Below are 13,569 nucleotides of genomic sequence, written 5' to 3'. Positions count from 1 at the left end.
TGTGTGTGTGTGTGTGTGTGTGTGTGTGTGTGTGTGTGTGTGTGTTAAGTGTTTGAGGCCAGATCTGAACTCAGGTCCTCCTGACTCTGGGGCTGGCACTCTACTTACTGCGCCACCCAGCCATCCCCAGAATTATCTTTATTTTCATCCCTGTCTTTTCTTTTTCCTACATTCATTCAGGTCCTAGATAAAATTGCACCTTCTCCAAGAAGCCCTTCCATGTTCCCATTAATTCCCTTTCCTCTGTTGATTGTCTCCAATTTGTCCTGTATATGTATTGTTTGTACTTTTTTTTTTGCATATCTCCTCCCTTTATAGTGTTGAAATCTTGAGAACAGGGGGTGTCCTTTGCCTTTCTTTTTGTACCCAGAACTTAGCACAATGCCTGGTAGACAGTAGGTGCATAATCAGTGCGTGCTGACTGACTGATTCTAATATATCTATAGGTGTGTGTAACTCATACTTCCTGTGAACCATCATCTCCTTTTTGACTTTTTGTTAGTAATAGAAATGATACTTTACTTAACATTCCCTTTATTTTCAAACCACCATTTGAAATATCACAGGCATTAACTAATAAATGGAAAGGTATACACCCTGCTTTTCTCTAGTACTCTAATCTTAAGGGCATTTGTACAGTAATCCAGTCTAAGCTGAAGAGCCAACCCGCTTTACTCAGTAACTGAAGCTAAATTGAATTAGGCCAGAAAGTATTTAGATGGGATTTTCTTGTCAACTAACTGGAATGTTTCTAGTATGAGGGAAGCAGAAGAAATAAGTTTTATTTAAAATGTGTATTTTATGGGGCTCTGGGGCAACAAGAAATGCAATAAAAGTTTGTTGTTATTTTTTCCTGGCAAGCTGAAAGGGGTAAGCTATTAATTTCTAGAGGCTCCATACAGAAAACTTTCAGAGCATTTACATGCCTTTAATAAATTCCTATGAAATGCATAAATTCTCATTATCTTTGTTAAATTAAGGAAGGTATACAGAAGCACAGATCTGGTATCAAAGGAATGACTTAAATGTAAATCAAGGCCCCAACCAAAAGTTTGTCCATGTTGGGTAGAAACTTCACTGTGATGGCTTCAAAACACCTGGTTACTTAGGCCTTTCTTCCATGGAAAGATGCAATACAACATAGTAGTTAACACCTATAACCAAAATACTTGTAGCATGGGGAAAGAGGTAATTTTGTTAATAGCTGGGTAGCCATTGTTGTTGGGTTGTGTCCGACTCTGTGACTCCATTTGGGGTTTTCTTGGCAAAGATGTGATTTGCCATTTCCTTCTCCAGCTTATGTTACAGATGAAGAAACTGAGGCAAACTGGGTTAGGTGGCTTGCCTACGGTCACACAGCTAGTGTCTGAGGTCATATTTGAACTCAGGAAGAGAAGTCTCCGTGACTTCAGGTCAGACAATCTACGCAATGTGCCACCTCGCTGCCCTAACAGAGAAATCTGGCATAGTGAAAAGGGTGATGGACTTTTGAGTTAGGAGGAACTGAGTTCTATCTTCTATTGATATTTGCCAAGTGTCCCTGAGCAGATGTGAAATAGTGGGAAAAGCTGCTGACTTTGGAACGTAGACTGGATTTAGATCCCACTTTTGATCCTTAACTCCCTGTATGAATTTTGTCAAGTTGCTTAACCTCCCAAGCATTGTCTCAGTTTCCTCACATATAAAATGGGTGCATTTGACTAGATGGGGTCCTTTCCATTTCTAACTCTTTGATGCTGTTATACTCTGCCTGAGCCTCAGTTTCCTCATTTGTTAAATAAAGACAATAATAGCAATATTAATAGGTAGTTTAAAAGTTTTTGTATGTGTGGCTCAAAGGAGGTAATAGTATTTAAATGCTTTGTAAAGCTAAAAATACCATATAGCACTTACTATTGGCCTAAATTTTCTTACCTGTAAAACAGGGATGATATTTCTACTACCTACCTTATAGTCTTGTCATGTGAAAAATTGTAATGGAAATCTTAAGAGTCTTATATAGCTTAATACAATGGAAATAGAGCTGGATTTAGAGTTATAAGACCTGAATTTGGTTCCTGGTTCTCCTGCTTGGGTTCCTCCTTGGGTTCCTCCTTGAACCAGATAACCTTGAAGCTCCCTTCCTGACTTCCTGTCTAGGACCCTGTTCTAGTGCTGTTGAAAGAGAAAATAGAGGAAAGCAACGTGATATTTTGGTGCATTTGTGGCAAGGAAAATTATGGATTAAGTCATTTAATTTTTTGTTTGTTTTTCAAAGTCTCTCCAACAAGCAAAAACATTTGCCTTGACCACATGGAAAAAGAACATTTCTTGACCAGATTATGACATTTTATTTAGACATAAAACCTATAAAATTTATCTTCATACTGGGACAGGTAATACCCATTGGCAACAAGTTGGGCCAGGATTTGATAGTAATAAGAAACACAGTTCTTGAAACATAGTAGGTCCTTAATAAATTCTAATTGATTGAGCAGCTGAAGAAAATAGGTTGGATTGCCTTTGGGAAATAGCAAAGCTCTTTTAATATTCAAGCTTCCTTTTGAAACAAAGACTCAGATCTTTAATACTAATATTCTACTCTATGACAGTAAGACAGAATATAACAGTCTATGAGGAATTAAAATGTATATCACACACACACAGATAGATATCACATAAAGCAATAGAGAGGGATGTGATGAACATGACCAGAATATAACCCAGGAAGAACTTTGAGGAGCAGAAGTAAAAGATATCATTAAGGAGATGTATTTTAGGCAGAAAAGGTAGTCTGGTCTAGTCATGTGGCAAGGAAAAGTGATGACAGGTAGCTAGCAAGAGTACTCTATTGGTCTACTCAGAATATTAGGGGGAAATGAGAGAATGGATTTCTTGTGGCAAACTTATGGGAAGACATAGTATGAGTCACAGAATGTGGAAAAGCATGAATGAGTTGCTCTCTGTATTATTGGAAGAAATTCCAAGACCGTGAGAGCAAAGAGGTATTTGAATATTTTGAGTATTTTAATATCTAAAACCAGTCTTTTCATGAAAGCTCTCTTTCCTAGGGGAAAAAAAAAGATAAACAATGAGTTTGGAATAATAATGTATTTGTCATCATTGTCATCATCATAATCATTGTTATTAGTACTACCTAATATTTCTATAGAACTTTAAAGTTTGCAAAAGACTCTATATAAATTCTCTTATTTGGGAAATGATATAGAAACTATTCTTGACTATATTCTGTTTCATGAACCAGTAAATAAGATGAAATGATGCTTATGCTGACAAATATTTTATTTTAGAAATATGAATAAAAATGTACATTGACATTATATTGACTTATTGCTGCATATGAATACTAATAGGCTTATATTAATTACAGGTCAGTTATCTCTATGAAAAATGACAATTAACTTTATTTGATTTCCTTCATAGTAAGTTGCTTATTAGTTTAAAAAAACAACAACCAAATATTTCCTCATGATGGCATGTTTTTGAAGTAAAATTGCAGTGTAGTAATAATATAGCACTGAATTCATGAGAGTAGAAGCTTCCAGTAGGCAAGGAGTAACTTTGCATGCTTTAACTAAAGCTTTAAACATTGCAGTGTTCAACAAGTATTAATTTCATGAGCCATTTACCACAACCGCCCTCCCTGGGGGGGGGGTTCGCTCATGTCCTCTCCCCCCCATTAAAGTACATAGCAACAAAGACTTCACATTTGGATACTATTTCTTAAGTAGTCTTTGTCAGTATTTATATCTTGTTTTTTAATCATCATCTTTTTTTCTAATATTTCTCCCAGAGAGGGATATATATGGAGTGTCCCCAAAGTTCTAGTTCAGTGTTAATAATGTGTATGAAAACGAGTGTCTCAAACCTTGCTAGGCTTTGCAAACTCCTGTGTTTCTCAGGTTTTGGTTGGAGTTCCCTGCATTTGCAAGCAAATATAATATTGGTTTAATGTACTTACTTTTTAGTGGCCCATACGTATATGTAGTTGGTCTCAGTACAGGAGAAATATCCCTGGATACAAAGACAAAATGTGCTCCAGGGTATTGTTTTTCACTTTTCTTGGCAGTTGTAGCTGCTGAAGCTACTGAAAGCTAAACCTGAGCTCTGCTTGGGGTAGTAGTGCAAGTCAGAATTGAAATTTATACCAGGTGCTGTTTCTAAAAATTGACATAAAAACAATAAATAATCAGAGACGTGACCAGGAAAGAAGTTATGCTAGAAACATGAGTTCACTGCAATATCTTTTTTTTATTCAGTTATAGGTGCCCAACGAAGGAGAAGCCCCAGTGCTCTAGCCATTGAAGTATTTGAGGCACACCTGGGAAGCCACATTTTACAGGTAATAAAAAATTAATTGTGCCTATATATGTACATATACATATATGTGCATATATGTGTGTACATGTACACACACATTTTAACCAAGAATAATCAACAGACATAGTGTTGTCTTTGAGCCCAGATCTGTATTGGATTGTTGTTGTTTCTGCTTGGATTTGTGAGATTCTTACAAATTCATTTTTTTTCTTTTTAGAAAGCCATCACTTGAGAGTGGTAATGAGAAAGGGAGGGCAAGTATTATTTGTGCTGTAATAATTTAGATAAATTGCTCTATTTAGTTGACTCACTGTATTAGCTGACTGTTCACAGAATAATTGTATGTGTGTGTTGTGTTTGTATGTGGATGTATATGTTTGTTATCTTTTATATATCTATATATTGTCTTTGGAAGAGCAAAGTTATATTGTGAAGGTAATGTGACTTTTTTACATGTATTGTCAAATTTGGATTTCTCAACTTTATGTGGTGATCACAAATGTTTCTAATATTGGAATTTTTATCATCCTATCACAAAATTACTAGGGGAGAAATGACAAAATGCTGTTAAAATAAGTGAGGACAAGTGCTAACTTATTGTTCTCATCAGTGCTACAATATGGAAATATTTATGTTAGCTTTGTTGAAATCAGTAGAAGTACTTTACAATACTATCTAGAAGATTCTTTTTTTTATGGTATCTCACTTACCATCATCATCATCATCAGTCCTCCTTAAGTTATTGTCATCATTTCAACATGCCAATCTTATCTACAGAACTTTCTCCTCTTGCTTCTGAGTTAAGAACTGTTTTAATCAAAATGATCTTTTAATTATGGAAGGTGTTTTCTAACTTTCTGATATTATGGAAGAAGAAGCACCTACCAAAGTTATTTGACTCATGTTTTACAGAGATGGCTAAGTTTCATCTCAGTTGAACTGAGATAGAAATAAGTGGAATTTTAATGAACTCATATACAGAGGGTTGCCTGCCCATTCAGATGTAGGAAAAGTCCCTCCTGGGTGCTTCCACTTTCTGCAAGCCCAGAAAAAGAAGTGATTTTCATTAGAGCATGAAATGATAAGCCATTATGACTGGGCATATTTCAAGTGTAGACTTGAGATTGCATTTCTTGCTAGGTCTTCTCTGATAAGGCTGACTTTTACCCAGCAACTATGAGGGCCTCATCCAAATCAGCCCAGTAATAGGAAGCTCTGTCAGATAACAAAAACCTTGTTTCATTAGCCCATACTCTGTATATGTGATTAGCCTCCCATAGTGGAGCAAGCTAAATTCCTTGTTCTGTGATCACATCCTTGAATTGCTTTTCAGCATACCTGCTTCCCTTTCCTGACTCCCCTTTTCCCTTTGAATAACTACTCAGGTAGGAGCATATTCTACTCTTGGCTGAATGCCCAAAAATTGTGTATAAAAACAAACCCCTTTCTTTCTGCAAACTGCTAGTATCCACCCCCAGGACTAGCCAACTGTTTTTGTGTCAATAAAACTCTCTTGACTAGGAGAATATCTGCCTCTTGAATTTTTTCCAGAAAATCCTACTCCTGAACTTCATCAACTTCTTCATTATCATTTCTCTTTCTTCTTCTCCCATAAATACTTTGTTGAAGATTTTTTTCCCTTTCTTTGAGTGTTCTGGAATCTGTTTTGTCTGAAGCTAATATAATTTGCTTCCTTCCATTATATGTTATGAAAATCTCTAGATTTTTATTCTGAGAGAAAGTGGGCTAAACTTGGATTAGTTAGTAGAATGGTCAATATAGGCTCTATTAGTCTGATAGCCCCTTCCATAGCCATAACAGGAGATCTTTTTTGAAAGTAGGAATATATATATACATATTGCAGTGATAAGTAACAATGATTATAGACCATACTCAGATGTTATATAAGACAGCTTTCAAGGAAAAGTGGGACCCATTTTCAACCCTATTAGTTTCTTGATTGTATTAAATAGCAGTAATTAGAGAATGCAAGAGAATCTATTCTCCACTAGAGGCTTTAGGGCAGTGAGAATATGAGAGGGGAAACCTCTAAAAAGAAGGAAATGGAGTTATTGAAATGGTCTATAATGCAATAGGCTGTCTGAATCAATCTGCAAACATTTATTAAATCTTTACCATGCTCCAGGCACTGTGATAAGCACTTAGGATACAAAGAAAAATAAATAAACAACAGCAACCACAACACCAACACCACCACCAACAAAACCCCAATTAAAAACAAAAACAAAAATAGTTCCTGCCCTCAAGGAGTTTACATTCTAATGGGGGAAGAGAGCAGATACTTAAATCAGTGTTGTTGTTCAGTCATATTAGTCCAGTCAGGACTCTTCCCCTAACCCCCATTTGGCATTTTCTTGGCAGATATGCTGGAGCAGATTGCCATTTCCTTCTTCAGATCATTTTACAAATGAGAAACTAAGGCAAAGGATGTTAAGTGACTTGCCCAGGATCACACAGCTAGTGTCTGAGGCCAGATTTGAATTTAGAATAAATCAGTACTTTCAAGAAAAATAGAGTAGTTTGGAGATGGGCTTAGGGGGAAGGCACTAGCAGTGAAATGTGAGCAAAGTCTTTAAGAAAGGTAGACTTTCTAAGAGTCAGAGGTTAGAAGAGAGAAAACTCCATCACAGCAATCATAGCAAAAGCACTCCTATGCTGAAAAGCAAATAGGCTGGTCTAGCTGGATCACACTGGAGTTATTGGAGATAAGTTATGGCTTAAAAGAGTGGAAAGATAGGAAGGGGCCAGATTGTGAAGAGCTTCAGATGCCAAATAAAGTTCCTGTTTGACATTCAAGGGGGAAAAAAATCATTTTCTTAGCTATGTGGAGGACTGAATGAAATGTGGAGACACTTGAGGTAGAGAATTGAATTATTCAAGGCTAAAAATGATGAGGTCCTGGACTGGATTGTCAGTTGTGAGAATGAAGAGAAAGGTGCATTTGCAAGAGAAATCTTAATCATTTCCTTTACCTCTAAGCCAGGAAAGTCTGAAGGAAGTGGGTAAAAGTCTACAGTAGCTAGTCAATGGATTTTTTCTTGTTTTTGTCTCTCCCCCCCCCCCATTATATTGGGAGAGCATCTAAGGCAGTGACTGTCATTTGCCTTTCTTTTGGGCTTCTCTCAAGAAAATGGCAAACCAGTCCAGTATCTTTGCCAAAAAAACCTCAAATGAGATCATGGAGAGTCAGACACAACGGAAAAACAAATCAACAGCAACAAAACAGTGCCTGACACGTAGGATCATAATACATGCTTAATGACTATACCTGCATCAGAATCACCTTCTTCTTGGAAGCTGAGAGGCACAGGGTACTCCTGTGGTTTCTAGGTACAATGCTTTCAAGAATTTTTAACAGATTAGTTCATATTATTTGATTTGTGGTAGGGATGGATGGAAATGTGAGTGGTCACCGGTTAAAAGTAATATAAGAAAGGGGGAAAAAATGAAGTAATACTCCAGAAAAGGCAACTCTGTTTCAGATAGCTGGAAGTGAATTGCAACCTTTCTTTTGACTTTTTGAGGCTTTGTAACAGGAGCTAGCTCAAGTCCAGAAGGGGATGGCTTCTCCCAGAAACTTTGTACATCTTGTAGGTCTGGGCCCTAGAGACTCCCAAACACCATGAACTCAGTCTGAAATGCCTTTGGTATGTTCTAAACCAAATGACCTGCTGTTTTGCAGAGGTTTCTATCATGACAAGAAATCTGTCAGAGATCAGATACCAATTAGTACGGGGACAGCGAGGAAGGACATAGTGTGACATAATGGAGATTTTTGTGATGGTAGAGTGCCACTGGACATGGTGGCCTTTTAAAAATTTCTCACTATATTGTTCCAGGAGCAGTATTTTCATTTCCCCAAAACCTTATAGGATCCCTTGAAATTTTGTGTTGCCTTTTATGTAAAGTGAACAGGATAATTATTATTATCATTATAATCATTTAGACAACCAAAGATTATTCTGCCACAAAAATTACCAGTGATCATTCTACTCATCTACCATCATTTTCCAGGCTAGGGGTTTAAGCACAATTTGTATTGGTTATTGCCTCCACCATCCTCTGAGCAAATCTATAGGGATTCCAGGATTACCAGGACCGAAGTGCCATCTGCAGTGCTGTAGAAGGCTTTCTAGGATAACTAGCCTTAGAACTATAGAAGTGCAGATTGTATATATTGGTTCTCATCCAAGGTATTTTAATTCAACGTAGTCTTATTTGGCTTATATTAATCAGATGGGGAGTGAGAGCAATTAGGAGTCAAGAGATCAAGATAGAGAATTATACTTTGTGGCAGAGTAGATGGAAAGCCAAGAGACATCAAAAATAAGAGGTCTTCTTTGCAAATAGTCTTTTTTTTCCATTCCAAAAAAATTGTTTAGCAGAGATTAGGTTTTCCTTTTGGTGGATTCAGCTATATCAAATGTGGATACATTAACCCTCCTCCATCCTGTCATCCTTAAGGAGAAAGTGAAGTGAATGTCGTTTACTTAGCTGAGTAGTAGGAACTGTACAACATGGTCACATTTCCTGTGTTTTTCTAAGCTTAACTAAATGCAAAATGGTAGCAAATATAATCTTTGGAAAACATAAAATGAACCAGTAACTTTCCCTTAGGTGTCAAGATTATGAATGGAGTGTTTTAATTATTTGTACACCCTTGGCAGAAGTCTAAGTTCAAGGGTTGTTGGGTTTTTTTTTTTCATTCTCTAAATGAATACTTTATGTTAGTGTTAGAAAAGATGTAAAATCAGCCACCACATATTTGCATACTAGACAGTAATGCTGTTTTACACACCTTACAGGTGTTAAAAACAAGACAAACAAAACAAACCTTGTAAATTGAAGAACTGGGAGGGGTGGCTATGTCAACTTGATTTGTCAGCTATGCTGTGATGAGTCTGTAGAAACATATATTATTTGTCCCACCAATAGTTTATGGTAATCTCTACCATTCTAGCTATCCAACATTATAGCAAGCTTGGGATAATAAAAAATAAACAGTGTCTGTTATTAAGTACAGGTACTATACATGTCAACACAGGACTTTTGGCATGGGATGTGTCTCTAGCTTTAACAGTGCCTCTTAAAAAAGGCTTCCTTTAAGGAATGGAGATAATGGAATTTTATTGTATCATAGACTGGGGATGTTTAGCTTAGAGATGAGAAGACACAGGAAGAATGTGAAAGCTGCCTTTGAGGATTTGAAAAGGTGTCATTTTGAACAGGGATAGGGCTTGTTCTTCTTGGTCCTTGAGAACACAATGATGAGCAATTGATGGAGATGAAAAAGGAGCAGATATAAGTTTGATGTCAGGGTAATCTGTCCAATTATTAAGCTGCCCATAAGGGGAATGGACTTTTTCAGGAGGTAGTGCGTTACTCCTCATGGGAGGACTGCCGGGTTGGATGGCCAATTGTTGCAGTTTTTGGAGTAGGGTTGGAGGGCTTTGAGATGCCCTAGATGTCCAATAGGGTTCTGTCCAACTCAGAATCTGTGACTGTCTGATTTTGTGACCTTTGATGTCAACCAAGGATAAACGTAAAAAAAATAGTAGAGTAACAATATTCCCAAGACTTACTGAGTAATATGAGACCTCTGCATACATAAATTCCATGGCCAATAAGGGAACATTGAAAAAACTCAGGGGATGCCATAGACATACTTTGGCTTCTAGGAACCTCAGATGATTGCCCCCAGGACTTGACAAGATCCAAAAATCCAGAGTACTTTAAGGTAGAGAAGTTATATTTTTGTTACATCATCACCATCATCATTATAATTACAATAGAGGTTGTGAATAATAATAACACATACATTTGTGAAGCATTTTAAAATATCATTTCACTTTATCCTCACAACAACCCTGGTAGGTTGGTGCCATAATTATTCCCGTTTTCCAGATGAAGAAATTGGAGCAAGCAGAGTTTAAGTGACGTTCCCAGGGCCACACATTTAGTGTCTGAGATTGGATTTGAACTTTAATATATGTTTTGTTGCATGGATGTATTTGAATTTTCCTCCATTACATTGTCTCCTCCAAAAAGTAATTGTTGCAATTATATTGCTAGTGTTTCAGATAGCACTTTTGCAAAGTTTGCAAAGCACTTTATAATATGTTACCTTATTTGATCATCACAGCAGCCCTGTGAAGTAGGTGCCATTATTATCCCCACTTTACAGATGAGGAAACTGAGGTTGAGAAAGACTAAATAACTTGCCCAGGTTCATACAGTATCTGCAACAGAATTTGAATTCGGCTATTCCAGACTCTTAAGTCTAGTACTCTTCATTTTTACCATGGAGCTGACTATTCTCCCGGAGAAAAGCCCAGCAGTCCCCTCCCCGCCCCCAAACAAAACATAATGACTTCATAAAATTGTAATTTTTGGATTCCTCAGGCCAGTTCTTGTCTCATGACCACAATAGTTCTTCCTCAGACCTCCCTTAAAGGCCCCGAGATGACCCTCTGAACAGTCATTACAGAGTTGTTTGATACATATGTCTTATAGCTTCTTTCACCCATAATGAGAGGAGGTTTCAGGGCAAATGCTCCTAAGAATTACAATACAGGCATGGCTAGGTGACCCAATGAATAAAGCATGGGCCCTGAACTCAGGAAGACCTGAGTTCAAATGTGGCCTCAGACACTTAACACTCACTAGCCATGTGACCTTGGGCAAGTCACTTAACCCCAATTGCCCTGCCTTCCCCTCTCTAAAACAAAAAAGGAGAATTACAATATAATACATCTTCATTTATAGTCTCATTGTGTCAACACAGCAATAGAGTGCAGCAAACAATTCTACAATTTTTGGAAGGGACAGTGTAGTGAAGGAAAATTCCAATAAACTCCATTTTATGAGGAGCACCCACACCTCCGTAAGTTCAAATCCAACCCCAGACACTTAGTAGTTTTATGATCTCTTTTCCCAATCTGGCTGCCTTGATGTCGTCATCTGTAAGATAAGAATAATAGTAGCACCTCCCCACCAGGTTGTGCTGAAGATAAAATGAGATAATATTTGTAAAGTCCTTTCAAACCTTAAATTTACTAAATTTTTAATTATAAATATATAATATAATAAATACAATGAAACTATTACTAAATTAAATAATTACTAACGTAGCTATTATCGTTGCTAATTACATGGAAAAGTGCTCTACTAGCTACTGGTGTTTAAAAGTATTTTTTTTTATTTTACCATCAAGAGGATTAACATCAAATTGGCATGTAAGCAAATGAGTATGGTCCATATGAAGGACTCTGAGGAAATTTGAGGAGGAAGGTATTGGTTTCAACGAGAGCAGAAATTTTTAGCCTTTTTGGTGTTAGGGCCCATTTTGCCAGTCTGTTGAAACCTATGGATATTTTCTCAGAATAATTTTTTAAATGCATAAAATATACCACAGAATCACAAAGGTAACTGATCACAAAGGAATACAACTATCAAAATATTTAAAAACAAAAATCAGTTCATGAACCTCAGGTTAGGAACCCCTGAACTGTAGAGAATTGGGAAAGGCTCAATGGAGGAACCAGATCCTGAGTAGAGCCTTGAAGTAGAAAAAAATTCAACAGACAAATATAGTGGGAATGTAGTCTAGACATAGAGAATGGCTTTAATCAGTGTAAGGAAGGAGGGAAAAACAGAACTGGATCCAAGAACAGCTTATAGTTCATTGAAGTTAGAAAAAAAAAGTGACTGATATGATGTCTGAAAGATTAAGTTGGAGTCAGACTCTAGAAAAGGGTGGGAAACCTGCTGCCTTGAGGCCACATGTGGTCTCGAGGCTGCAGGTTCCCCACTGCTGCTCTAGAAGGTCTTAAATCTCAGGTTAAGCCACAGTGATAAACAGGTTTGGTAAAAAGTGTGGGCTGGAGTGAAATAATAATAGAGACTTGCAAATATTATATAATTTTTATCCTCATGATAACAGTGGGAGTGAAATGCTATTACTAGTCTGGCAAATGTCTGAGGTAGAATTTGAACTCAGGTCTTCCTGACTCAAGATTCCATTCTCTATCCACTAGAAGTTCTTTATGTTTTTGCTTCATCGATTCCTTCCCCTCCCTATATACACACTTCCCCATATTATCAAGGAAAATTAATAGTTGAGAAGAGCAGAGTCCAAGCTCCCACCACCAAGGTATAATCAATTAGGTGGTACATTGGACAGAGCCTATACCTGAAGTCAGGAAGATAAGAGTTTAAATGTGATCCTGGGGAAGTCACTTAACTCACCTTCCTCGTCTGTAAAATGGGGATAATAACAGCACCTAACTCCCAGGGTTATTGTGCGAAAACAGTGAGATTTTATTTGTAAAGCACTCAGTACAGTACCGGGGCACATAGTAGGTTTGCCTGTCAGGCAATTCTATATTAGATTCCTCAGAATTATTGATAGTCACATGGGCACCACATAAATTCAACATCCAGAAATGTTTACAAGAAAAAATGTTAGTGGGCATTAAAAAAAAAAATGAAGAGCGTCTTGTGACATGACTATTATTGTGACATCTTGTGACATCACTATTATTTTGTCAAGCATCTCCAATCAAGATTTTGCAGTCCAATTCTGAGACCCAACCAATATCTAATTTATGGGGGGAAAGTACAGTTTGTAGCAATGTGCTTATGAGGAACGGAAAGTGTCAGGTCTGCTATAAGCATCTCTCCTGACCACAGCTGGAATAAGGAAAAAGGCCACCAACTAGTCTGGCAAATTAAAACATCTGGCCAAAAAGCAACAACATCATAAGCACATCAAATCCTGGGTAGTTAAAGGACACTGGTTATTATTTTATTGAGATTAATCACAATCAACAGTTCTTGAGCTTTGTGGGAAAAAAATGTCTCCAACAGATATTCAGATTTACAGGTCCAATGTCTTTTTCGAAAGAGATCTGGAAATTTATTTCCATCATCTGTGTTATTGATACTTTAAATGATGTTAAACCAAAAAAAAAAAACCAAAACAAAAAACCGGAAACCCTAGAAATGTTGAATGGTCATGGTTCTCTTGGCAAACTGGGTTCCTGCTGGACTTCCATGATAATAGTAAATGACAGTGCTATTTCAAATGATTTCTTTAACTTACATCTGAGGAAGAAGAAAAGAATAAATGACCCTATATTTTCCCTATGATCCAGAATGATAAGAAAATATAGAACTAAATATAGAAAAAAGAGAAAGTTAGTGAATATATTTGCATATGCAAATTAG

General features: G+C 37.0%; 1 protein-coding gene across 5 annotated transcripts in view; it reads left to right on the top strand.

Moving 5' to 3' along the window:
- NPAS3 (neuronal PAS domain protein 3) overlaps positions 1–13,569 on the top strand; it is a 1,174,175-nt gene that overhangs the window by 550,709 nt on the left and 609,897 nt on the right. For all 5 annotated transcript variants that reach the window (XM_069105971.1, XM_069105969.1, XM_069105968.1 and 2 more), the window contains one exon: positions 4,260–4,342. In XM_069105971.1, the coding sequence (XP_068962072.1) occupies positions 4,260–4,342 (83 nt within the window). The remainder of the gene's footprint in view (positions 1–4,259; positions 4,343–13,569) is intronic.

This window comes from Petaurus breviceps, unplaced genomic scaffold (genome assembly GCF_028583685.1).
Source record: "Petaurus breviceps papuanus isolate PSGF00001 unplaced genomic scaffold, PetGlider_PUasm1.0 77, whole genome shotgun sequence".
In the NCBI taxonomy this organism is placed as follows: Eukaryota; Metazoa; Chordata; class Mammalia; order Diprotodontia; family Petauridae; genus Petaurus; species Petaurus breviceps.
Note: the sequence above shows the minus strand (reverse complement) of the source record. Positions and strands in the feature narration are given on the sequence as shown.